Here is a 27,441-nt window from a genome sequence, read left to right as displayed (position 1 = left end):
GTTCTTCGTGGCTTTACCCAGCAGGTCCGCATAGAGGATGATTAGGACCACGGGCCTGAGTGCAGGTGTCTGAGATGGTCTGCACTTGGCTGTGCTGGGGGAGGAGGTCTTTTGCTCCACCCCTTGGTGTCTCTATAAAAACCCTGGGGCAGAGACAGTTGGGGCCCGTTGGAATAGGTTCCAGGCCCTCTTGAGGCTATCCTTTATTTTCTATCTGTTTATCTCCGCGATATTCTCCGCAATAAATCCTTCTAATATTTCCTGCTGCTCGCACTCAAGAAAACTCTGGGGAACTGTGGGGGTGGTGGGTAAACACCCCACAGAATGGCACCATGAACAGGGACTAAAGAAAAAAGAAAAAGGGACTAAGGAAAAAAAGGGGGGGACTAAAGACAAATGAACAGGGACTAAAGACAAAGTGATAGGAACTAAAGATAAAGGAAAATAATAGTTTTATTACAGAGTTTTTGGCGAAAGTGCTGAGTTCAGCCCTGCCAGTGGATAAGGCATGCCGGTGTTATGGAAAATATATATTTTTTATATATATTGAGAGGCAGGGGTTTTATCCTCGAGAGAAAAGGAAAGCGGACTGGAAGGATGTCCGATGCTGCAGCGAAATTCTCTTCTGTCAAAATTTTCTATCTTCTATCCCTTTCTCAATTTCTGTGAAAAATAAATATAAGGCATAGGGTAGTAAAATAGTGTAGGAAAAATTTACAAGTGTAAGATTGTGTAGGAAAAAATAAGGCAACTAGACAGAAAAACTCTTCAATTTTCTAACTTTGGGGGCTATGAATGCAAACTGGGAAAAAATTTTCTTTGGGCTTTACGGGTAGTAAAAAAAGCTCTTCTTGAGCTTATGGGGAAGAAAAAGTTTCCTATGGAAGCTTTTGTCCTGGGGACAGCTGAAATGCAAAGTCCAAGCGGCAGGAGAAAGTAATTTCTCCCTGAGGCAAAAATGGGGGTGTAAGAAGCCAAAAAGTTTAAAGTTGGGAAGTTTTGGGAAAAGTTGGTCTTTCTCTTGGGAAAAAAATCTTTCTCTTAAACTAAAAGCTTTTCTTGGAAAATTTGGGGGGGGGGAACTCTCTAAAAAGCCTTAATCTTTCTCAAAAGCTCTTAAACTTAAAAACTACAGCCTTTAACTTTCTCAGAAGGACAAATTAGAATCACCTGAAGATATTAGTATGGGGACCACCTGTGATTAGCTCAAAGGGAAAACAACAAAACTCTTAAGATGGCAAAACCTCTTCAAGTTCTCTTTCAAGCTCTCCTGCATTGCAGGAGGCAGGGACAAGTTACTAAAGACCTCTTCTAAGCTCTGTCTCTTCAAGCTGGTAAAAGACAGTGGGTCAGAGTACCCTGAGGGAAACGCTTGGGAGAGTGTGGGTGAAAAGCTACAGAGAGCCCAAAAGGGCAGGAAACTTTACCTGAGAAAAGCAAAAAAGCCAAGCTTTTCAGTTACAGCCGAGCTGAGGCATCAAGGGTTTTGTTTCTGAGTGAGCATTTCAGAATAAAAAGGTGCTCCTAATCATCCTAAGCAAAGATCCCCTGAAGCAGTGTAAACTCTGTTAGCATTGTATCCTCGCTTCTGACCAAAAACCCAGGGGCGACTGGCCAGCCTCTCTGAGTTGGAGTGCATTTCGGGGATACTAGGGTTCCTGCTGTTGTAAACTTCCAGGAGCAGAGAGCTGAGGCAGGAAGGTGCAGGACCCAGGGGAAGATTGCTAATGAACAAACAAAACTAAAGCCAGTGGGAACAGCACAGTTGCCTGCTTTCCTACAAGTCCCGGGTTGATAGGTCCACAGGTGCAAAAACTGAGAAAAAAGCTTTCCTATCAGAGTAAGGACCTTTCTGGGAAAACAGTAAAACTGAACTGTGTCTGAAGCAGTTGTGCTGCCGAGTCAGAACGCTGTCTGGGGAAAGAGCCCAGCCAGGGCAGAACAGAACTATCCAGGAGTAAAGCTTTCTTTTCTGTCAGAGAAAGCACCTCTTTGAGAAAAGCTTTGTTTCAACTGACTCCCTGAGATGAGGGAGTGTAGCCCTAAGGGGTGATTGCCTCTGGCATAAGCTCTGTCCTTGAGCACCCAGACAAGCAAATGCAACCCACTGGGGGACTGGGCCAGGTGAAGGCCTGATGAGGCAAAACACCTGTCCTAATGGGAGTTTAGAAATGGCAAAAACCTCCCTTGTTAGATTTTCAGTCTGTACGCAAACCACACAGACCCGGAAAACAGAAACGGACAAAAAGCCCCTACCTTCAGTAGCAGGGAAAGCCACCAATGTAGTGTCGGAAACTGTTTCTGGGGTAGTGGGATAAATTGAGACCAAACTGGGAACTGTCTGGGAGAAAGACTCTGAAGAAAAGGGACATATTCCTCCCCAGAAAATACATGACCTGCGAAATGCTGCTAGAATTTGAGGCGGATTCGGAGGGAGAAAAAAAGCCCCTACCTCCAAAGGCAGCTAGCAGAGGTACAGAGCCGCAGACAGATACCTGAAGCTCTGCATCTGGGGGGGAAGGAACAAGCAAAATGAGAATAAAGTCAGTGGGAGAAAATCTCTGAAAGAACTATGGAAAAGCTGTTGTACATGATCTTGTTTTTCACTGACTGGCTAAGACAAACACAAGCCCCGAGGAAAGTCGCTATCAGAAATGCCAGCCTCAATGCGGCGCTAATGAGGCAGGTGCAGTTCTGATTTGGGGGCCAGTGTCAAATGAAGAAGAGACACCTGTTAAAGCCAGCTGAGGAGAGAATAGGAATCTCCCAACGTGCCATAGCTGAAAATGTAAAATGCTTGTTCAAATCTCCCATTGCAAAAGCAAAAAACTTTGTTCAAACCTCCCGGACAAGAATTTGTAAGCAAGTCTGGTAAAAGAGAACCAGTTGACTCTCAGAACCAAAAAGAACTATGGGAAATGACTGATAAGGGAAATGATATAAGGGACTGATATTATGGACTGATATAAGGGAAGTGCATTCTGGGAAAGGTAGTTTTTCCATTAAAGATGGCGACATTGCCCTGAAACACTTGTCAGCTCGAAAATACGTTCATGGTAAACTTAAAATACAGCCTTTAAAAGAATAAGGAGGAAAGTCGTCTAAGAGTTTAAGTATCAATTCCAATGAAAAATTGAAAGGATACGGAACTAGGTGCTTCGTGGTTTGGGGCTCCGTTGGTAAAATGCCTTATTTACTCTAATAGCTGTGCAAAGTTTTTATGGTAGCTGGAAGACAAAAAGCTACCTATAAGAGCAAACAAGCCACTTTAAATACCTTAAAACAAGGGAAAGCAGTTTATACACTGAACTTTGTCTTAGATATGAAGAAACTTATATTGAAATTTAAGAAGTTCTTTGCCTTGAATGAACAGCCTGCATTGAGTGATTCCTTTGTAAATCTAATAAGGAGACAAGGAAACAGGCATTCAAAAAAATGAGTGCTTTACAGATAGGAAACAAACTTCAGAAAATCTAGCTGTCTTACAAAAGAGTTGCTTCACCTGAAAGCTCCTTATAAGAAATCAATACTAAATATCACAGCTGCTAATAACATCAGGCATTAAAGTTAATGAAATGAAAATACTAAATCCTGAAAGTGTTTTTTCTCAAAGTAAGCTAATGAAGGATACCTTTCATGAAAGAACATCTGTGTCCTTGACTCCTTTGACTAGTAACAGTTTTGGTGAAAATATTAGAACAAACAACAATCTAGTCAAAATGTTTCAACAAATTCAAGAGGCTATTCACAAAAGAATGCTGCCATGCTTTGTGGGCCATATTAGAGCTCACTCCAATCTTCCTGGTCCTTTAGCTGAAGGTAATGCAATGGCTGAGCATTATCCCAAGTGGAAATGGCTCAACAGTCACATGCTCTTCATCAAAATAGCAAAAGTTTAAGATGGAAAGATCCCTGCTAGGGATTATGGAAGGGTCCCGATCCTGTGTTGATATGGGGTCGAGGACATGTTTGTGTTTTTTCACAAGAGAACGAAGTTCTGTGGTTAATCGAGCATTTGGTAAGGAGCATGGAACTAAGGAAAAGTCAGCTCCAATGATGTTCCTATAAAGGAACCAGAATGAAAGTGGCTCAATTAGTGTTTCTGAGGTTTTGTCACTGGTTAATGCAAACAGTGCGGAAATAGAGTTCAGAGCTGTGCCACTTTTGGCCTTACTAGCTCCTTTAGAAAAATAATTTATATCACCTAATAGCTGTGCAGCATTTGGCAAAGACCATTACAGCAGCTAAATACGGTAATTTCACGCTCAGCATGAAGTGAAGTTTTTCAGTAGAACAAACCAAAAGTACTGCTGTAATAGAAACGTTTGTCTGAATTGAAGCACTTAGGGGACTATTATGAATTTGGGTGAAGGTACAGCCTCTAGTTAAAAACCGGTTACCACTGACAGTGCATCTCTGCTGGTCTGGTCCGGAATGGCTGAGAGAACTGGCAACTTTGGAGTGTGGCTTCATCCTGGGAAGGATACAGTCCCCTAGCAACAACTATCACAATTCTGTAACAGCACTCACTAAATCCCAGTGCTTTGTAACAAAGCTGACTATTAACTCTAAACTTTAGAAATGATGTACGTAATTCCTGTCTAGTTAAGAGAATCTTTCTAATAGAGATAGTGATGATAATTAAGAATAAGAATTAGAAAAAGATGAAAATAAGACATGTGAGTTTGTAGAAATTATTCTGTCTTGTTAGATCTGTGTTAAGAAATCTTTAGGTGTTTGCTAAGTTAAATATATGTTAATGGTAGCCCTATATAAGTTTGTAAAATAGATCTATAGAGTTCCTTTAAGAATATAAGCTTGCTCGGGAGGCAGAGGCAGGCGGATCTCTGTGAGTTCGAGGCCAGCCTGGTCTACAGAGCGAGATCCAGGAAAGGCACAAAGCTACACAGAGAAACCCTGTCTCGAAAAAACCAAAGAATATAAGCTTGCAAGAAGTATCTAATGTAGTCTTAAGACATGTAGTAATAAGCTTGTAATAAGATGCTAGTTGTAAATGTAACTTTAAATAAGTACATAAGAAGTAGTAAGAAATATATTTGCTAAAGTAGTTCTATAGTTTCCTTAAGGAGTATAAATAAGTAGATGTTAATACGTTATATGTGAGTTTGTAAAATGTTGAATGTGAGTCTAAATGCTTTGCAAGGCAAAAAATGTTATATGTGAATTTGTAAAAAAGTGTAAATGTTAAGTGTGAGTCTATGCTTAATGTATATGGTGAAAAAACCTGAGACACAGAAGGTTAGTGTCCCAGTAGACTGCAAAGTAGGCAGTCTGAATGGTTTTCAAAAGTTCCAGAAGCCGCTAAGAAGCTAAGAATGGCGGATGCCAGAACCAGCACAAGGCATCCGCAGCTGAGATCTGTGGAAAATCAACGCAACACAGAAAAACATGAGCTAACAGCAAAAACGGTGTAATTTAAAATATTACTATAACTAAAAAGGTCTCTGGCTTGAGAATAAAAGTTGCAGAGACGCTTGTTTGAACGAAAATTGTTATCTGCAAAAAGTTTTGGTTGTAAAACGTCTCTTCATATTTGGAAGGGAAAGCCTCATACCAGAATTTACTTTTTTGAACTTTTTGAATTTAAAATGAGATAAAACTACAAAAAGATTTGGGTTATGGATTTCTTCATATTTGGAAGGCTAGTACCAGAATTTATCATTTGAATGCTGGGACTTAAGAAATGAAATGAACAATAGAGATTTCATTGCAGTGGGACAATTTTGAGTTTACTTATAGTAATGACCTGGGAACTATTTTCTGGAATTGGATTAAAATTGGAACTGTTTATGTAAAAATGAAATTACTTACAGAACTGGTTTTGTGTTACAAATGGAACTATTTAAATGGAAAAGTTTGGGTTTTCTAACTAGGCTTGAGATTTTGCTTAAATTATAAAGAAAAGGGGGAGAGTTAATATTCCTTAGTCTAATTTCAAAAGTTGTTTGAGTGGATTAATGTCATGTTTTGTTAGTAAGAAATGCAAATGGGGTATATTAAGAGGCTACTTTTAAAGTGTAAAGAGTTTTATTAAGAAACTGCTTTTGGATGTTTTGCTAAGTTTTCAAAGTGTTAATGGTTAGATTGAGAATACTTCATTTCAATATGGGTTTATAGGAATTGTGTAAGTTTGGGTTCCTCTAACTAGGTTTGAGATTTTGTTTAAAAAATTATAAAGAAAAGGAGGAGTTATGAGATTGAATTATGTTTGCAGAAACCTATTGATATTAATGCACCCTGGTTTTGTGGAGTTAAGGAAATATTTAAGTTTGATGTGAATACATCGAAGTTTTTCCTATGTTCTGTTAGCAAGAAAATTCAAATGATTGAGTTAAAGTTGTAAGACGGAGAAAATTGTTAACTATATATAGCACCATATATGCTAATTCAAATGGTTCTGTTAAGAGTTTGCTTTGTGTTGTAAGATTGGGAGAATTGTGACTATGTATAGCAATATTTGTGTTAACCTGTTAATGGTAATGATGAAGCTAAGGGATTCTTTAAGTTTGTAGTCGCCTTAAGAGTTTTTGGTTTAGAAAGGGCTTGAGGCAGCTAAGACTGCTGTAGTCACCTTGGACCTAATTCAAAAGAGAAATGCCATCTTTATCATCCTCTACTCCCATATTGGGAGGTGTAACAGCTATGGAGATTGCTGTAAGCCATTAATAGTTATTTATTTATATATTAAGAAAGGGGGACCTGTGGGAGCCCGTTCTCGGGTTCCTCGTGGCTTTACCCAGCAGGTCCGCATAGAGGATGATTAGGACCACGGGCCTGAGTGCAGGTGTCTGAGATGGTCTGCACTTGGCTGTGCTGGGGGAGGAGGTCTTTTGCTCCACCCCTTGGCGTCTCTATAAAAACCCTGGGGCAGAGACAGTCAGGGCCCGTTGGAATAGGTTCCAGGCCCTCTTGAGGCTATCCTTTATTTTCTATCTGTTTATCTCCGCAATATTCTCCAAAATAAATCCTTCTATCTAATATTTCCTGCTGCTCGCACTCAAGAAAACTCTGGGGAACTGTGGGGGTGGTTGGGTAAACGCCCCACAGGCCCTGTAAAGAGGCACTGCATAATGAGAATTCAATTCTCAAAGAAAGGATATAATAACCCAAATCCATATGCGCCAAACAACAAGGAGCAAAATACATTGGGCATCTGGGTTTAGGAGGATGTAGCTCAGCTATTGGTTAGCATGTGCAAAACCCTAGGTCCCATCACTAGGACCAAAACCCCAAAACCATCAGGCAAACAAAACAAGGCAAACCCAGACAGAACTAGAGGGAGGGATAAAGAAATCCACAGCTATAGTTGGAGATGTCAGTAATAATAAAATATAATAAAAATAAAAACTAGTAAGGAACTGGTAGGCTAACCAGCACAATCAGCTTGATATAAATGGCATTCATATGAGAACCCTTCTATCATCCATATACCCCTCCTTCTCAAACGTGCACAGGAGAGTCACAAACAGAAACTATATTCTGGCTCTTAAAATGCATTGTAAAAAAGTCTGCAGAGTGGAAAGCATACGTAATAGGTTCTCAAACTCAATGAGACTTAAATAGAAATCAAAACAATATTATTTCTGAATAAAACACAGGCTAAAGACACAGTTACAAGAGTAATCTTACCTTAGGCTAAGTGGGGCTTACAGCAGATGTCTTGGCTAGCTATTTGGCAGTCACTGGTGTATAATGACACCTAAAGCCATCTGCTCAACTGGAGCCAATACAGAAAGTTGGAGCAAACACCCCAGAGTGTTGTTTGAATTTCTAAAAGGTCTTGTAATAAAAAACCCTGAACCAGATATTAGGGTGAAAGCTGAAAGATCAGAGTATCAGAGCAAGCCACAGCCACCACCTCTTACTTCACCAACTCCTCAGCCTGAAAGAGCTCCAGATGAAAGGTCTTCTCAGGTAAATAGCCTTAGCTTTTGTCTCCTCATGCTTTATATACCTTTCTCCACCCACCATATCACTTCCTTTTTAGTGTTGGAGATTAAAGGCGTGTGACTTCCCAAGCAAAGGCATGAGATCTCAAGTGCTGGGATTTAAGGCGGGTGACTCTCAAGTATTGAGATTAAAGGTGTGTGCCACCACTGCCTGGCTCTGTTTCTCTCCTAGACGGAGTCAATCTCATGTAGTCCAGAGTGGCTTTGAACTCAGAGATCCAGACAGATCTCTGCCTCCCAAGTGCTAGGATTAAAGTTGTGTGCTACCACTGTCTGGCATTTTTGTTTAATCTAGTGGCTTGTTCTGTCCTCTGATCTTCAGGCATATTTTATTAGGGTACACAATATATCACCACACCAGAATATAATTCTGTAGAACCCCAACATTTTCCATTAGGAAGAGAAGGGCAGTAGGAATTAAACAAGAATTAGCCGGGCGGTGGTGGCGCACGCCTTTAATCCCAGCACTCGGGAGGCAGAGCCAGGCGGATCTCTGTGAGTTCGAGGCCAGCCTGGTCTCCAAAGCGAGTTCCAGGAAAGGCGCAAAGCTACACAGAGAAACCCTGTCTCAAAAAAAAAAAAAAAAAAAAAAAAACAAGAATTATTCTCCATTTTACAGATGGTCTCTGTGGGAGCCCGTTCTCAGGTTCCTCGTGGCTTTACCCAGCAGGTCCGCATAGAGGATGATTAGGACCACGGGCCTGAGTGCAGGTGTCTGAGATGGTCTGCAGTTGGCTGTGCTGGGTGGGGGAGGAGGTCTTTTGCTCCACCTCTTGGCGTCTCTATAAAAACCCTGGGGCAGAGAAAGTTGGGGCCCGTTGGAATAGGTTCCAGGCCCTCTTGACGCTATCCTTTATTTTCTATCTGTTTATCTCCGCAAGATTCTCTGCAATAAATCTTTCTATCTAATATTTCCTGCTGCTCGCACTCAAGAAAACTCTGGGGAACTGTGGGGGTGGTGGGTAAACGCCCCACAGGTCTCCATACTATTTTCTAAAGAGGTCTCTCCTGTAAGGCAGATAACTCAGTTAAAGGACCAAAGATACTTCAGAGCAGTAGTTATGGAAAGGCATAGCCTTTTCATATATATGCACAAGTGCATGCATATATATGCAAAAAGTAATTTGGATTATAAAGTGTATTTAAATACAGTAAGATAACTACAACAAAAGGCCTATTGGTTGAAAAGTAAGTGGAGTAAGAATACAGAGAAGGACATAGAAAACAGTACTTTTTGTTTTATAAAACCTGAAAATACCTTTAATCCCATCACTCAGGAGGCAGAGGCAGGCGGATCTCTGGGAGTTCAAGGTCAGCCTGGTCTACAAAACGCCTGTCTCAAAAAGCAAAAACAAAAAACTTGAAAATAGATATAAAAACAATAATTTTTGTTTATGTACATTTATATAAAAGTATAAAAGTTACACAGCACTAACAGATCATTTAGCAAACTGACATTTAAAAGTACATGATATTAATATGGGGAATAGACGCTTCCAGGCTGGATTGGTGGGGACATAAATCAGCATGCCTTCTTTAGCAATGGTGCAATAAAAATGGGCTATCAAGTAGTCACTCAACAGAAACAGTTGCATCTCTATGTGTGCCAGCTGGTTTTCTGTCAACCTAACACAAACCTAGACTTCTCTACGAAGAAGGAAGAGGGAAATCTTAATTGAGAAAATATCTCCCTAAGACTGGCCTGTCAGCAAGCCTTGAACCATTTTCTTAACTGACTGATGTGAGAGGACTAAGCTATCTCTGGGCAGGTGGTCCTAGGCTGTACAGGAAAGCAAGTGGGGCAAGCCATGGGGAGCAAGCCAGGAAGAAGTGTCCCTCCTTCATCTCTGATTCAGTTCTTGCCTCCAGGTTCCTGCCCTGACTTCCTTTGATATCGACTGTCAAGAAGTGTAAGCCAAATAAACCCGTTTCCTCTCCAAGTTGCTTTTGGTCACAGTGTGTTCTATCACAAGCAAGAGAAACCTAAGACAACATGGAACCATCTTAAAAAACAAAACAAACAAACAAACAAAAAAAAAAAAACCAAGGGGCAAAAGATGCACCAAATGTTGATCCTTCTCTGAAACAGCAAGAGGGGCCGAGGAGATGGCTCAGTCAGTGCAAGCATGAGGACCTGAAGTCAGATCCCAAACACATAAAAGCTGGGCTTGGCAAGGAATACCTGTAACCACAGGAGATGCAAGGGCTTACTGGACAGCTAGGCTAGCCAAAATTGCAAGTTCCAGAATTTATCTCATTTCAAATTGTAATATAAAATTAAAAACAAATAAAATTCCTTAAACTTTTTTTTTTTTTTTTAAAGAAAGGAAGAGATCTGGCTCAGTTAATAGAGTGCTTGTCTGACATGCACAGGGCCCTAAATTTGATCTCAAGCACCATAAAAAAAATGGGTATAGTGGCACACACCTGTAATTCCATTACTCAGGAGGCACATGGATATTCAAGGTGTCTTCAGCTACGCAGTGAGTGGCGCCCGTGCCCCCCCCCCCCCCCCGGAATAAAGAAGAAAAGATCTACTGAGAGAAACCTATATCCACCCCAGTCTGTGCCTTGAATGGTAGGATTTTGGTACAGCATGCACATATTACCTCTCCAACCCCCACAGGCAAGCAACAACTCTTCTGGGTACCTAAGAGAGTACACTGGAGTATCAGAGTAAGAAAGAAACAGCAGAAAGTGGTGGACAAAGAAAACACAAAACACAATGCTACTGCAAGTGGGAAGCACATATAGAAAGGCTATAAGAGTCCCAGAAGCATTCTCCTAAAGATTCCAATAAGATTTCAAACTTAAAAAAAAAAATCACAAAGTCATTTCTAACAAAATTGTACATGAATCTCAATACATAATATAGTTGAATATTAGATATGTAAATGTATTTTAGAAACAAGCACTTAAGTAAAGTTGATCAATGATTATAATGATGCTTTCCTGAAAAAAGGGGAGATGGAGGACCATCTCAAGAGAACCTCAAAAGACAGAGAATTCTCACAAAGTCACCACTGAAGAATGAACAAGATAGAAAATCTCACAATCATCTCCAAAATGGAACACTATGCAATCCCTTTTCCCTTTTAACTTATCTTCCTTTTAAAACCTGGATTAAAAAGTAAAAATTAAACCTAATGTTTCCTGTGTCCTCCTCCATCATCCCCCCAGCTCCTGCCCTACATCTCTATCCCCCAAAACAGCAGCTTTCAGCCCCAGCCATTCCTCCACTGAGCGACTGTGTTCTTCTTCCTCCTCCTTAGAACAACACAAAGAACACCAACAATGCTTCTGGTCAGTCACCTGTGCTAACCTGCACGACAAAGGATGGTCTTCTGTGTTGCCTGGCACCTAATTACTATCATCATAATCAATAATGAATCAACAAATCTCAGAAAGAAAAAAAACTGATAAACTACTCTGGAAGTTGTGGAATGAGGATCATGAGGATCCTACAAAGGCATGTTTCAGTATTAATATTTCTTTACATAATTATGATTATGTAAAGGATTAAGAAATCTACACGACTGATCCAGTGCAAAGGAATGATCCCCGTAGTTTGTGATCAAATCAATCAGAAATATTACATATAACATACATTCAGAATTGGATGGCAAACAGTGAATCTGAGTAAAGATTGTAACAGAATTTTATTTAATATTTTCTATAAATTTGAAGCAGTATAAAAATAGGACATTAAAAGCTATAGCAAGGGCTAGAGAGATGGCTCAGAGGTTAAGAGCACTGGCTGTTCTTCCAGAGGTCCTGAGTTCAATTCCCAGCAACCACATGGTGGTTCACAACCATCTGTAATGAGATCTGACTCCCTCTTCTGGCCTGAAGGGATACCCGCAAGCAGAACACTGTACACACAATAAATAAATAAATCTTTAAAAAAAAAAGCTATAGCACAAATCTAGGTGTGTTAGCACCAGCCTGTAATTCCAGAACTGGGGATGTGGAAGCAGGAGAATCAGGAGTTCAAGGCCAACCTCAGCTACACAACAAGTTTATTAAGTCAGCCTGAGCTACAGGAGAGCCCATTGCAAAACACAAACATAAAAACAAACAAAACCTCCTATAGCACAACTGCTAACATTTCCTGGTACTCATGTGCAGAGCTGCACGCCTTATCACACTTCATCCTTCTGCACTATCTGCAGTGACACTGCAGAAACGAAGGTTTGGAAACTCTCCCTAGGTCATATAGCTGACTGGTCACAAGACTGGATCTTAGGTCTGTTAATTCAGCTAAATGTTGTCTAATCCGACATCTTTCCCTCTTATCCTTTCCAGAGGAACCACTATTTAGGCTCTAGCATTGCTGTCAGATACTACAATATTAAAAATGCACTCTTTCCAGGCTCCAAGGGAAGCAACATTCACTGACAAAGCATGGGCTAGGAATGAGGATGCCACCAAGGCCATCTGCATTAACACTAAAACCACAGAAATTACTTATCATACATATTGAACATGGTTATGTACAAGACACCTTTCTAAGTACTTTAAAAGCATTATACCTGCTGATTCCTCACAAAATCCTGATACATACATATATATATATATATATATATATATATATATATATATATATTCCAAATAGAAAAAAATTAAACATTAAAATTGTTATTGCCCTGATTAAAAAAACCTATTAAGTCAGGGCATTGGATGTGACTACAAGCAGGGGTCCCTGATTCTAATAGGATATATACTGTCTCTCAATTTGGAAACAAGTAAATAATAAAATGGACATCATCTAGTAGTTTGAAGCAACAGTTCATACTTTCGCTTTAAAAGTAACTTAAATGAATATAAACTTTTTTTTTTTAATGAATACCAACTGTTAACTGTTGTTTTCCAAATAAATGGGTTCACACTGTACTTGATCTCTCAGGCAGGTTTGGTTGTGGAGAGAATGAAGAAATCTAGTAGAACTGATTTGAGTACCTGAATGCGCTGAGGTGAGGCTACCGCAGAGTCGGTGGAAATTATCTGGATGCGCGGGGAGGGGCTGGTCATCCCTGGAGATTCCGGCCGAGAGGTCTGTGTACGTGGTACCTATGGATGAGAACATGGAGCTTAGGAAGTGATTTCCCGAGGACTACACTTTTCTTTTTTAAAGACAGGGTCAGGTCTTCATGCTGGCCTTGAACTATTGAACTACTGACCCTCCTGTCTCTACCTCCCAAGTACGAGGATTACAGGTATGCATTACCCTGCCCAGCATGGGCATGCCTCATGTTCTTGCTGTGGCCTAAGTGACAAACTTGAATTTTGAGGTATCAGCACAGGCCAACAAAGTAAGTAGTGAGATACTGCCCATGATAGTCCCAAGAAAACACCATCTTAAAATAGCTGCTTTTGATGTTGAAAACACAAGTACAAACCAAATCAGTTCTGCTTTTCATGACCTTTAAAAAAGAAAAAAGAAAGCTATCAAAATAACTTTTTTTTTTTTATAGAAATGCTCTTTGAATTTTTTCCACTGTTTCCAAAGCCCACTGTAAAACCCTCCTCTGTAATGACTTTTAAAAGAAAGTCTTTCACAACATTGCAAGGGGTGGATGACAAACAGCCAGCACAGCCCTGAAAATTATTGAAAGCAGCATTATGGAAGGGTCTTGACAATGGGCCAGGCAGAACGAAGTTGGGCAAAGTTCACCACAAACACAAGGATACCTACCAAAGGTGAGGATCAACGTGCTGAGTGGTCACCTGGGTACCTGAAGTGAGAAGACAGTATTTTCCCAGATTAAAAGCTTATAATGAACCAACACCATACAAACGTGGCATGTCCCCCTTCCTGTAAAAATGATTCCCTAATTTATTCTGTGAGGTCAATATTGCTCAGCACCAAAACTAAAGATGTAATGAAAATTATCTTACAAATACAGATATAAAAACCCAACGAAAGAAAGCAAACTGAATCCAGTAGCATGCCTAGCTGCAGCTTACCCAAGGAGCGCAAGGCTGGTTCAATGCATGAAGAGCAGTTCAGCAAAAGCTGCAAGATCACTTTAATGGACAGAACAGACAGAAAGCATCTGACAAAATCCAACACTTTCATGATTTATAAGAAAAGAAAGAGAACAAATTAGAAAGAAGAAGAGCACTCGATCTGATAAAGAGAAGACAAAGCTTTCCCCCAAGATGAGAAACAAGACCAGGTATGTTTTCATCACTGCATAAATGTACTGGAAGCACTAGCAGGGAAACAAGGTAGAGAGAGAAGGAAACTAAAAGGAGGAAGAATGAGAGTGAAAGGGGAAGAAGGGAAGAAAGAAGAGGGAAGCAGAATGTATCAATCATCTCCATAAGCATGCTCTTACATAAAATCTCACAGAATCCACAAAAATGCCCTTACAAATGATCATAGTTCCAAAGTTGCAGGTACAAGATAATTGTATTTCTTTACATTGGCAATAAGCGATCTGAAAACAAAATTAAGAAAATAATCTCACTGATAACACAAAAAAAGAACAAAATGTGGGAATAAATCTAACAAGGTAAGTATAAATAACCCAGGTGTGATGACTCACACATGTGATCGCAAAAACTTGAGGCATCAGAAAGCTTGAAGTCAACCAGAGAGACATAAATTCTGTATACCTCTGACTGGGCTACAGAGTGAGAACTTGTCCAAAAAAGAAAAAGAAAACAAACAAATAAACCAGCTAACAAACAAACAAAATAATCCCCAGAAAATACCACTGAAAGAATTAAGACAGTAGCCGGGCGGTGGTGGCTCATGCCTTTAACCCAGCACTTGGGAGGCAGAGGCAGGTGAATCTCTGTTGAGTTCAAGGCCAGCCTGGTCTACAAAGTGAGTTTCAGGACAGGCTCCAAAAGCTACACAGAGAAACCCTGTCTTGGAAAAAATAAAATATTTATCCTGAACTGATGCTAAAACCCTAAAATTCATGTGAAATGCAAGGAACCCAGAACAAAACAATCCTGAAAAAGAAAATGAAGATGTAGGAGGACTCACACCTCTACATTTGATTACTAAAACCTACATAATCAAAGCAATGTTGAATCTTACAACTCTCACTTCTGGTATTTACAAGATCTGAAATCCATTTATGGAAGAGATGTTTGCATTTCAGTGTAGTATTCAAGAAAACAAAGTTATAGAATCATCAAAGTGTCATTAACAGGTGAGTGGATAAAGAAAACACAGGAGTTGAGAGATGGCTCAGCAGTTAAAAGCACTAGCTGCTCTTGCACCCATATGGCAGCTCACAGCCAACCTTAACTCCCGTCCAGAGAATCTGACATCCTTTTCTGGCCTCCTTGGGCATTGCACATACGTAGTGCACATATATAACACAGGCAAGCATTCATACATATAAAATAAATATATTTTTAAATGATATATAAAAAGAAAATATGGGTATACATATACAATGGAATATTTAACAATGCCAGTTATGATAACATGGATGGAACTAGAGAACACTATGCTAAATGAAACATGACAAGCACAGATACCCACATTGTCCTCAAACAATTGAAAACACAGAAGAGCAGAATGATGGAAACAGGAAGACAATGTCGAGGGTTATGACTCTCACGTAGTTTTCTTGGGTATTGTTGGAGATCTCCTGCACAGTGTGGTGAACGAGATTATTAAGAGTGTTTTACACACTTCAAAAATGCTAAGAATACATTTCAGGTGTTCTCACAAAATATTTAAAGTGCTGAATGTTAAGTAGTTTGACTTAAAAAATATTCTACAAGCTGGGTGATGGTGGCACACGCCTTTAATCCCAGCACTGGGAGGCAGAGCCAGGCGGATCTCTGAGTTTGAGGCCAGCCTGGTCTATAGAGCGAGCTCCAGGACAGGCACCAAAACTACACAGAGAGAAAAAAAAAAAAAAAAAAAAAAACAGGGTTGGGGATTTAGCTCAGTGGTAGAGCGCTTGCCTAGCAAGCACAAGGCCCTAGGTTTGGTCCTCAGCTCCAAAAAGAAAAGAAAAAGAAAAAGAAAAAAGAAAAAAACAAAAACAAAAAATTCTACATTGTATTAAAATTTTACAGTTGTTGTGTATTCCACATTAAAAATACATAAAAATAATAAGTTGCTAATTTAAAAGCCAAAAAGTCAAACAGTATGATAGTGATTATTGTAAAGATAAAACACACACATCAACGAAACAGAACAGAAAATTCAGGAATAAAAAAAAATCAGACTTATCCACATTAGTTTTGATGCAGGGCAAGAAAACAAAATCTGTTAGTTATTAGGTAAGTACTGTTGGAGACAATCACAATCATTTACAGTAGAGATAGGGGTAATCTGGCTCTTTAAATGACAAAATGCTTTCAAAGTATCTTGTTTCAACAAAGGCTCTCCAGGTCTGGTGAGATGGCTCAGTGGGTAAAGGTGCCTGCTACCAAGCCTGATGACTTCAGTTCATCCCTAGGACCCTTATGGTAGGAAAGAGCCCACTCCCTATGAGTTATCTTCTGACTTCTAGACATGTGCCATGGCAGGCACAAACACAGAATAAAAAACAAATAAAAAATAGGCCCTCTAGAGAAAATTTCAAGGAAGCTGCCAAAATTTCTCTAAGGCATTCTGACCACCTTAAAATATTTAGGTGACCTAGAGTAACATTTGTTCATTGCCATACTAAAATTAAAACCTCTATGCAGGATGCATTCCCATCTGTCATTTTTTGAACATGCAATGAATAAAGCATGACTTCAAACTGAGCATGCTCAGGAATTCCGCTTACCTCCAGGAATGAGTCTTCACAAGGAAACATGCATGGACTTTCCTGATAAAAATCCTTGCTCAGGGGGCTGGAGAGATGTCTCAGCGGTTGAAAGTACTAGCTGTTCTTCCAGAGGTCCTGAGTTCAATTCCCAGCAACCACATGGTGGCTCACAACCATCTCTAAAGGGCATACATGCAGACAAAGCACTTGTAAATAAATAAATAAGTAATTAAACGCTAAAAAAAAAAAAAAAAAAAAATCCTTGCTTAGGGTGCAATGCTTTGAATCACGGCAAGGGCTCTCCTTACTTGCTGGAAGTAGTTATATTCCCTCTAATCTATCTTCTGGTTATGTGTATCTACTGGCTGTGCCCACTCACCAAGGGACCAAATTTGGTTATAAATGGGCAAAGAATAATCTTTATAACAAATGGTAATAACTACACATTATAAATAAAGTAACTCAGCTGGGTTGTGGTGGCGCATGCCTTTAATCAGGAGGCAGAAGCAGGTGGATTTCTGTGAGTCCAAGGCCAGTCTGGTCTACAAAGTGAGTTCCAGGATAGCCAGAACTGTTACACAGAGAAACCCTGTCTCAATTAAATAAAACTAAATTAAATAAAATTAAATTAAATAAAACAAGTAAAAAAAGACTAAAGATTAAAATACAAGAGTTAAAACATTAAAACTCTTGCAAGAAAACAGGTATAACTTTGTGATCTTGGATTTAAGTGATGGTTTTTAGATGTCACTGAGAGCATAAATAACAGCAAAAAATCTGATAAACTGCACATTTTCAAAATTAAAAACTTGTGTGCATGTTTGTAAAAGACAGAAAATAGTATCAGGTGCTGTTCCTCGGGTGCCAGTGACCTATGTTTAGGTTAAGTCTCTCACTGGCCTGGAGCTTACCAGGTAGGCTAGACTGGCTGGCCAGAGAGCTGTAGGCATCTGCCTGTCTCTAGCTCTCCAAGGCTGGAATAACTAATTCATTTCACTACATCCAGTAAGCATTTTACTGACTCGCCATCTTCCCAGCCCCCAATTAAAAACTTCTATGTCCCAAAGACACTAACACCAACAAGAAAATCCATATAAGTGGGAGAAATTCTTGCAAATCACCTATGAGGATCCACACATAGCATATAAAGAACTGCTTTAACTTAAAATGTAGCCTAGTGGTAGATCATGTGCCTACCACATACTAGGCTGTGGGGTTCAATTCCCAGGACTGCATCACACAACACATTCACAGGGGGTGGGTGGGGTAGGGGAGTCCTTTAACAAAATATACAAATGGCCAATAAGCACAATGAAAGATTCCATACATATCTTCAGTTACTAGGGAATGCAAGTAAAAAATTACACTAAGATATCATTTCACATCCACTGGAATGGCTACAATAGCAATGAAAATATAGGCCAATAACAAGTACTGGTGACAATGTGGACAGATTGGAACAGCTGCCACATAACCCTGCAATTCTACTGCTAAGTATGCTTAAGAAAATATATTAACTGTGGTAGGTATTTCACACAAGAGAATCCACACAACAATGGTACTACTTGGTAATACAAAGGGGTATGGGGACTGTAGAGTTGACTCAGTGGTTAAGAGCATTGTATTCTTGCAAGACCCAAGTTTGAGTCCCAGCACCTCCGTAAATACTTGAAACTGTCTACAACTCTTCTAACCTTCATGGCTACCAAGCATTCACACAGTGCACATGCAGGCAAAAATTCATACACATAAAATAAATCTAAAAAAAATTTTAGAAAGGGATGTATATTGACACATGCTACAACCCAGATAAACCAGTCACAGATGACTAGTTTCATCCCATTTATATAAAATGTCCAGAACAGGCAAATCCATAAACAAAGAAAATAGATCACTGATTACTTTGGGCTGAGGCAATGTGAGGCGAGGCTTCAATTTGTGTGATTTGAAAGAAAATGGTTGAGCCTTGTTGGAGTATGTGTGGCTTCTTGGAGGAAGTGTGTCACTGTGGAGGTGGGCTTTGAGGTCTCATATACGCTCAAGTCATGCCCAGTGCCTCAGTTCAAGTCCTGTTGTCTGCCTATCAGGATGTGGGACTCTCAGCTCCAGCACCATGTCTGCCTGCATGCCTCCATGTCTGGCCAAGACGATAATGGACTATACCTCTGAACTGTAAGCCATCACAATTAAATGTTTTCCTTTATAAGAGTTGTCTTGGTCATGGTGCCTTTTCATAGCAACTGAAACCCTAACTAAGACAATTTGAGATGATGAAATAAATTTTGAATTAGATAATGGGGATACCTGTGCCACGAAACTTTACAATGTAAAAGGGTATCCAAAACTAAAAAAGTATATGGAAATGGATGACTAAGCGTATTAAAATGTTTTCTTTCATAAACCATTAACTTTACCAATAAGAAGTTCAGTATAAAAGACAAAGACGACATTATAGTGATATTTAGCTTAGGAATGCTTCATGCAGATTCCTTTGTTCTCTTGACTAAGACAGACAGGATAGAAGTGCTTTACAGATGTGCTGAAGCTGCATCCCAAGGCCTCTCTTCTAGCACTGCTCATGCACATAGTTTGTCACCAAGGATAAAGAAAGTTTTGCCCATTCATCATATGCTTCTAAATAATGAACATTTAGAATTTGGATTCATCTAATATTAGTCTCCAAATTAATTCTGACAGCTTCAAAGATCTAAAATCCTTTACTGATAAATAGGCCAAGACATCAGTGAGGAACCTTATTTCAAAAATGATTTATTTATTTTTGTTTTATGTGCAGGAGTGTTTTGCCTGCATGTCTACCTGTGAACCACAGGTATACAAGGGCCAACAGAGGCAAGAAGAAATGGAGTTACAGGTGGTTGTGAGCTACCATGTGGGTGCTAGAAACTGAACTCAGATTCTCAGCCAAGAGGAGTGAGTACTTTTAACTGCTAAGTCTTCTCTCCACCCTGAAGCTTTTTTATCTTAATTGCAACTAGTTTTAAAGCAGTCAGCATTGCTTGAGTTCCCAAAGACTATGAGATCTTGGAAAATTGGCTGACACATGACCCTGAATGAGCCAGTTTATATAAGTTTCAGTTTCCTCAAATTCAATAATGACATACTATTGCGACTTTATAGAATGGTGTGAGGCTCAATGAATAGCAAACGCTTAGTCCACTCTCAAAGGGCAGCCATCATTATCATAAACTTCCTGAAAAATTCCTTAAGTTCATTTAGACAAGGTTGAATTATTATTGCTACAATATGATGAACTGTATTGCTGATCCTCTCAACAGATTCTTTTTTTCACTTTCTTTTCTCTCCTTTCTTTCACCACTCACTATGTAGCACAAACTGATCTTAAACTTGAAATTCTCCCGCCTCGCCTCCCACATGCTAGGATTACATTTGTGTTTCACCATGCCCAGCTCTTTTCATTTTTTTTTCTGTTACAAAATATATTAAGTTTAACCTCAAACCATACACAAAAATTTAAAGCTATACTATAAATCTGTAGCTTTGGACTAGGCAGTGGTCTCCTTAAATGTGTCACTTAAAGCACAGGCAGCAAAAGCAAAAAACAGGAACACGCAAATTGCCACTATTAAGAACTTTTGGCCTTAAAAGTAAAATGGAAACATTCAGAATATCAAAAAGTGATATAAAATTTCAAAATGACATAACTGGTAAGGGACTTAAATGCAGAACATCATTGGAAATGCAAATCACAATCTCAATAGAAACCACTACACACCCATTGGTGTTGGGAAGGATGGAGAAAATAGAATCTCATAACTTTGCTGGCAAAGATGTAACAAGGTATAGTCACTTTGAAAAGCAGTTTGGCATTTCCTCAGAAGTTAGAAAACAAGCCTGGGAGGAAAGCTCAGTCAGGAAAGCACAAGGATCTGAGTTCAACCCTCAGGACCCACATTAAAGTCAAGTCCGGCCAGGGATTATTGAGATGAGTTTGATCCCCAGAACCCACCTAACACCTCCCTTCACATGCTTGCTATGGTGTACACACACACACACACACACACACACACACACACACACACACACACACACACACGTAAGTTCAGCACTGGGGAGACAGAGACAGGTAGATCCCTCTGGCTCACTTGCCAGCTAGTCTAGCCTACACTAGGCTAAGTTTTAGGCCAATTAGAAAACCTGTGCCTGGGGAATGACTCTAAGGTTATCCTCTGCCTTCCACATGTACACATAAACATGTACACTGCACACATATTTGCAACCACACACAGATCAGAAAGCCATTTAGAAAATAAAGCTACCACTGACTAGCAACCCTTAGATACATACACAAAAGAAAACATAGGCCCACAAAAAACCTGACAGATATTATCTTAACAGTTGAAAAAAATGAAAACAACCCAACAATTATCATCTCATGAATGAATCAAAAAAAAAACTTTATAGTCCCTGTATTATATTATTTGGTAATAAAAGGGAAGGAACTACTAGTATACTACAATATAGATAGCCCTCAAATACATATACTAAGTAAAAGACCACATACTATATGATTCCATTTATGAGATGCCCATATTAGACACACCTTTAAGAACAGAATGAAAGGCATGGCTGTGTTGGGGTGGGGGACGATATTGGTAAATTGTCAAGTGTTGTTTTGAGAAGCTGGCTCTGGAAGCATGGTTGTAGTCTTCCACCCTACTTTCAGATATGTTTGTCTCAAGATGTCCTGTAAGATCCCTTGTGTGGGTATGGGCTGGCCCCTAACTCTGTGACAGGAAGGGAAGAAAATAGCAAAACAGGCCAAGGGAAAAACAAAACACTGAGGCCAGCTGGAAGGTTAACCATTTCCAACAGAGGTTACCACTGTTTATCCCATGATATAAATGTCAGAGAAAGACAAGACAGAGAGTTTGAACTAGTCAAAGGAAGACTTAGCCCTCAGGGGAATTCCAGCTGACTGCCTCAACTTTTTCCTGTCTATTCTGCTGGATGCAGTGAGTACCAAATCTGATGTCACCTCTCTTTGTTGCTATGTGTTCTGATGCTTGGAAGTCTCACCCCAGGGGGACACACTGTCCTGTTTATAATCAGTGGAGGGAACTCAACTGGCTGCCTTAAAGGGGTTCCTGGGCTAGTTTCTACTAGATGTTTATAAGCCACTGGTTTGATGTTACCTTTCTGTTATTATTTGTTCTTTTACTTAAAAGCTTCACCTCAAGGGGAACATGAAGAGAATGAGCAAGAAAGACAGGGACATGCCCAGGGCCAGAAGTCAGAGCCACCAGCCAGCCAGACAAGACAAGCAGTGAAAGTAAGATACACAGAAGGAAAGAAAGGTAAAAAAGCCTCAAGGCAAAACCTAGATAAAAAGAACATTAAAGTAAGAGTTAAATTAAGGTCAAGCATTCAAAACTGTAAGTTTCCTCATCATGATTTGGGAGCTGGTTGGTGCCCCCCCCTCCAAAAAAAAAAAAGCCTGTTAGGTACATTTGGCACTCCAATGTGGGATCCGAATTTCCACATAGGGCCTGAAATACCTGAAAGGAAAAAAAAAAGCCACCTCGTTAAGTAGAAACATTAAGTGCTGGGGTGGTTGAATGCAGTTCCCTGTTAAAAAGACACAGCTCTCAGCCAGGCCCTTGGGGCATAAAGCTGGGGTTTCACAGACTAGCAGGTAAAGATGCTTAAAGTTTGGTTCATGCATCAGAGAATGTTGCAAGTGGGCAGCTGCAGGCACTTATAGTAAAGCAGGTCCAGACAGAAAAAAACAAAAAACAAAAACAAACTTTAAACAAGTTACAGTGTGCTTAAAAATGTGCATAGGCTTAAGAAAGAAAAGGGGTATTATTGACAGTCATAGAAAAAAACAAATAGTTTAAAAATAACACAGTAAAGTCTTTAAAGAAAGTAAAGTAACATAAAAAATAAGCCACATAACAATCAAAAATACACAGTGAGTCTGGATCCTGTATAGTGCCTCATTGACTTTGAATTTTTTGAATGCTGATGAGTGACAGCTGCTGAGAGACATGGGATTGTAAAAGGGACTGCTGAATTAAACCTGCCTAGATACTTTAGGGATGTCTTAAAATGGAAGTAAAAAAAAAAATACTGCGTTGGGGAAGTGGCAATGCTTTTATTTCCACAGGAAATGAAAGGCTGTGGATTCATTCAAGGTTAATAGATCAGGTTTGACTGGGCGAGACCCCCTGAATACCTTGGCCACAGACATAAAGAAATAAACCTAGAAAAATTACAGGACAGGTGACGTATATTTTACCTGCTCAAACATAAAGCAAAAAAAAAAAAATCATTTTTTGGCTGGCTTGTGTACAAGGCACAGTCCATACTTGTGTTAATGCAGATATGTATGTTACCTTTGAAAGTCTGTCTTTTCAGAGCAAGGAGACCAGACACCAATGCTAACGGGTGGCCCAGCTGACCCAGCCTCTCAGAGTGCTCCTGTTGCACTTTCCTCAGAGTTCTGCATCTAGAACAGCTTCAAGGCTGCTGGCTGAGATGGTCCAGCCTCACAGACTATTCTATCCAGGATTGCAGATAAGCCTTGCACATTCCCATTGCACAGAGAGTGGACAATAAATGTTATAGCTAGTTTTCTTAGGACTTGACCATTATTTCAATTTTCTCAGGGTTCCCTAAAGATGCCTTCACCCACAGACAACAGCAAGCAGTCTAGAGAACATAACACCCATACTCCCAAGAGGTGGAGTGGTGGTTTTTGGTTATTCAATGGGTTATGGATGTTGGTCATTATTTAGAGGGAATATAGGATAAAAAGACAACTATTAACCTCAAATATTTTACATTGGTATGGATTTTTGTATATTGATACCAATTTAAGGTTATTTTTATTATACTGTACATATGTTTCTACTCTTATTTGGGGTATTGTGCTTATGCAGCTCATTTAAAAATGTAATGCATAATTAAGAAATGCAGGTCAGTAGTTAGTCATCTACAATAATCAAACTTGTAGTTATATTAGGTATGTTTTCAAAATTAAACATATATTTTAGATAGATAGGTGATCTTCAAATGCTTCAGAGACCTATAGAATATGGCATTTAAAATGTTTAATAACCTGAGACTTTACATGACAGTGAGACACGTCTGCTCCTGGCAGCACCAATTTACTTCAGAGATGATAGGTATCAAAAAACTCCATATGGAGTTTGCTTTCATTGTGGCAAGGTTAGCCACTGGGCAAAAAAAACTGTTCTTGCCTTGACTACTGACAGTATGGTGTACAAACTGGACATGCAGGACACAAAGGAAAAAGACTGACAAACTTTGCCTAAACAAGGTGGGACAGTCTTTCAAAATCTTGCTTCATAGAAAGGTCTCTAGATATTCTAGGCCTGTAGGCCAAAGATTGGATGCCCCAATGTTGCAGAGTAACCCTGGGTGACTGTCCAGACAGCTAAATGTCTCTGTCATTTTGAAGTGGCTTGCACTACATCTCCTGTTTACTCAGATAATATTATATCCTTCTGGGGTCTTCCATAGAGCTGAAGACTACATAGTTATACTTTTCCTTAGTGATGATAGAAGGTAAATTAGGTACAAAACTTTGGACTCACCAAGATAGGATTAATAATAGAGTATTTTCTCTGAATTTGTCAAATACAAATGGACTGAATATCGTAAATGGACTGGATATCGTAAATATAATTCTTACTTGATAACTTTTCTTATTGTATAAACTCTTATTATGTTAAAGTTAAAACCTTTCTTTTTATTTAGACAAAAGGGGGGAATTAACTAATTAAATAAAATCAACCTGGGCTCAGAGATGTGGGGTTAGCAACTGGTTGATAGGAAGTAGCAGGTAGGAGCCTAGCGTGGGTTATTTTGTTGTTGTTTTGTTTTGTTTTGTTTTTTTAAAAGCTGGGGCAGTATAGAAGGGAAGAGTTCAGGGGATGCTAACAAAGAGAGAAAGTTAGCCAGTTGCTATTTTAACTCTGAGCTCACAGGTTTTAACCCTAAAAAAATTAATGTACCAGGCATTTTCTTTTGAGGCTACTCAGCTCCAAAATCATGACATGGGGACTTATTATTAGTTTTGAATGCTCAGCCTTAACTTAGCTCTTATTTTAATCTATTTCTCTTTATCTACTGCTGTAGAATAATCCTTTTGCACACTGTAAAGATTTATCTCTCCAATTGGTTTAACAAAAAGCTGACTGGCCAGTAAGCCAGAAAGGAAGTATAGGTGGGACAACCATACTAAGGATGCTGGGATGAAGAAGGGTAGAGTCAGAAGAGTCACCAGCAGATGCAGGGAGAAGCAAGAAGGGCATTCCTGCTGAGAGAAGATAGAATCAAATGGCAAAGCATAGATAAAAAATATGGGTTAATTTAAAATGTAAGAGTTAGCTAGTAACAAGCCTGAGCTATTGACCAAGCATTTACAATGAATATTAAGTTTCTGAGTGATTATTTGGGAGTGGCTGCCAGCACAGGAAAACTCCGCCTACAATCTATGTTTTACCTCAGGGCTTTTTTTTTTTCTTTACCTTTCCTTCTGTGTATCTTACTTTCACTGCTTCTGTATCTGGCTGGCTTTTGGCTCTGGCTTCAGGCCCTGGGTATGTCCCTCTCTTTCTCCTGAGTTCTCTTCATTCCTCTTCTCCTCGAGCCTAGATTTCTCCTCCTCCTATTTCTCTGCCTGCCAGTACTGTCTATCCCTCTCCTGCCTAACTATTGGCTGTTTAGCTTGTTATTAAACCAATCAGGTGCCTTAAGCAGGAAAGGTGAAACAAATGCAACACATCTTTACATAATTAAACAAATACAGCATAAACAAATATAACACACCTTTGCCCAGTTAAAATAATATTCCACAACAGGAACAACCTGCTCTGGAGACTGTCTCTATAGGGAATTCCAGACATCTGCCTCAACTACCCCAGTCAATTTCCACAAGGTATTTTGGGTACTGGCTTTGATAATGTCTGTCTATCTCTTGTCATTTCCTCTTTTACTTACTCATTCAAAAACAAAAATATGGGCATTGTACATCATTCTCTAGACTATAAAACAGGCTGAAAGCTAAGGGGGTTTCAGGTTTCTTTGAGGGTTGATGAAAAAATACGTGAATTATATTATTATTGTGAACCATGTTTAAATACTTTTTAAAACAACGAGTGAACAAAATTCCCCACTTGGGGTTAGGTTTGTATACCTGTAATCTCAGCACTCAGAGGCCAAGACAGAATGATCCAGAGGTGGAAGCCAGTCTGGGCTACAGAGTAAGAAAGATCCTGTCTCAAAAAACCAAAACCCCCATTTAATTACTAGTGTAAGAAACAGGACAGAGGTCAGTTCTGAGGAGGAGAGAGGACTGAATGGAAAGGGCATCAAGAGCTTCTGGAATTTAGAAAAGTCTCTTCTTTCTTTTCTTCCCTGGTATCTCTTTCTGTCTTTTGGAGACAGGATATCATGTATGTCAGGCTAGCCTCAAACCCATTATGTAGCCAAGGATACTTGGAGCTTCTTCTGATCTTCCACCTTCAAAGTACTGGGATTTCATGTGAGTGGTGTGTAGATGCTAGCCAAATACTTTACCAATTGAGCTACATCCCATGTTCTCTATTCTCAACCCAGTTGGTAGTTACGTGGAAACATTCTGTGATAATTCGTTGACTACTTTTATTTCAGAAGCACAGGGCTACAGATGTAGCACAATGATACAGTGCTTGCCTAGCTACACAAAAGCCCTATATTCAATCTCATTTATATCAGAAGCCCAAAGGACTCTACCTGGATTAGGTAGGGGATTATACTGGCAGTGGGCTCAATATTAAATTTAGGTTGAGTAAACAGCTTCAAGCATCCTTGGGAGTCAGTGTAGGGATGTTCAATTCTGGAAATGATAGGCTAGTAGTCTTTAGATTCCTAAAGCCTTAGAGACAGAACCACGATCCTACATTTTACCACTTCTCACTAATGTCATCACATTATAGCTCCATAAGGGATGAACCCATTTGTCAGGACAATGCCTTCATTTACCTGTCTCTTGAAATGCTACTGCAGATACAACAGGACGTACTTTTTACCGATTTCCCATTTCTCAGTCCTAGTGAGTTGACAACTGAGGTCAAACATCACAACGTTGTCAGAAGCAGCGTAAAAATGGTCTTACTTGAAGGCAAAGTGATGTCATAACAGGACCTCTAAGAAATGCTTACAGCTGTCTGAATTTAGAGACTAGCATTATAAATAGACCTGGAAATCCATATGTATATTGGACCATTCAGAACAGTGGTAAAAGGTCAGCCTGATTAACAAAACATAAGAACACTAGGTATTTCCACCTAGTCTCGCCTCTGCTTTTTGTCTTTCCCTGTGTGCCATCTCAGTGTCAGCTAACAGTCTCTGCCTCATCCCTGGCTAGCTTCAACTTCTTAGCTTGCAGAGGACAGAATCAATCAATGCTCAAGTACAACTTCTAGGCAACATGCAAGAGTGTGTGTGTGTGTGTGTGTGTGTGTGTGTGTGTGTGTGTGTGTGTGTGTGTTTTATACTCTGGGTAGAATACTTACACTTTAACAAGAAAACTGCTAATACAAAGAACTCTAGGTGCTGAGAGTGTGGCTCAATAGTAGAGTCTTGTCTAGTATGAAAAGGCCCTGGGTTCCAATCCAGAGCAATACTTGTTTGGGTGTGGTGACACTCACCTTTAGTCCCAGCACCAAGGAGACAGTGGTTAGGGA

General features: G+C 39.6%; 1 protein-coding gene across 8 annotated transcripts in view; it reads right to left on the bottom strand.

The window, feature by feature from the left end:
* The window catches only part of Nr2c2 (nuclear receptor subfamily 2 group C member 2), an 89,082-nt gene that overhangs the window by 29,716 nt on the left and 31,925 nt on the right, over positions 1-27,441 (bottom strand). For 3 of the 8 annotated variants that reach the window (XM_052719268.1, XM_052719269.1, XM_052719270.1), the window contains 3 exons: positions 16,724-16,884; positions 13,666-13,705; positions 12,930-13,040 (listed from right to left, as the gene is read on the bottom strand). In XM_052719268.1, coding sequence (XP_052575228.1) covers positions 12,930-13,001 — 72 coding nt within the window. In that variant the 5' untranslated portion in view covers positions 13,002-13,040; positions 13,666-13,705; positions 16,724-16,884. Of the gene's footprint in view, positions 1-12,929; positions 13,041-13,665; positions 13,706-16,723; positions 16,885-27,441 lie in introns of those variants that run through there. The other 5 variants (XM_052719272.1, XM_052719271.1, XM_052719273.1 and 2 more) reach the window with 2 other exon arrangements.

The sequence above is a fragment of the Peromyscus californicus genome, unplaced genomic scaffold (genome assembly GCF_007827085.1).
Source record: "Peromyscus californicus insignis strain IS unplaced genomic scaffold, ASM782708v3 Scaffold_6__1_contigs__length_162567912, whole genome shotgun sequence".
NCBI classification, from domain to species: domain Eukaryota; kingdom Metazoa; phylum Chordata; class Mammalia; order Rodentia; family Cricetidae; genus Peromyscus; species Peromyscus californicus.
This window is presented reverse-complemented; position numbering and strand designations above follow the sequence as displayed.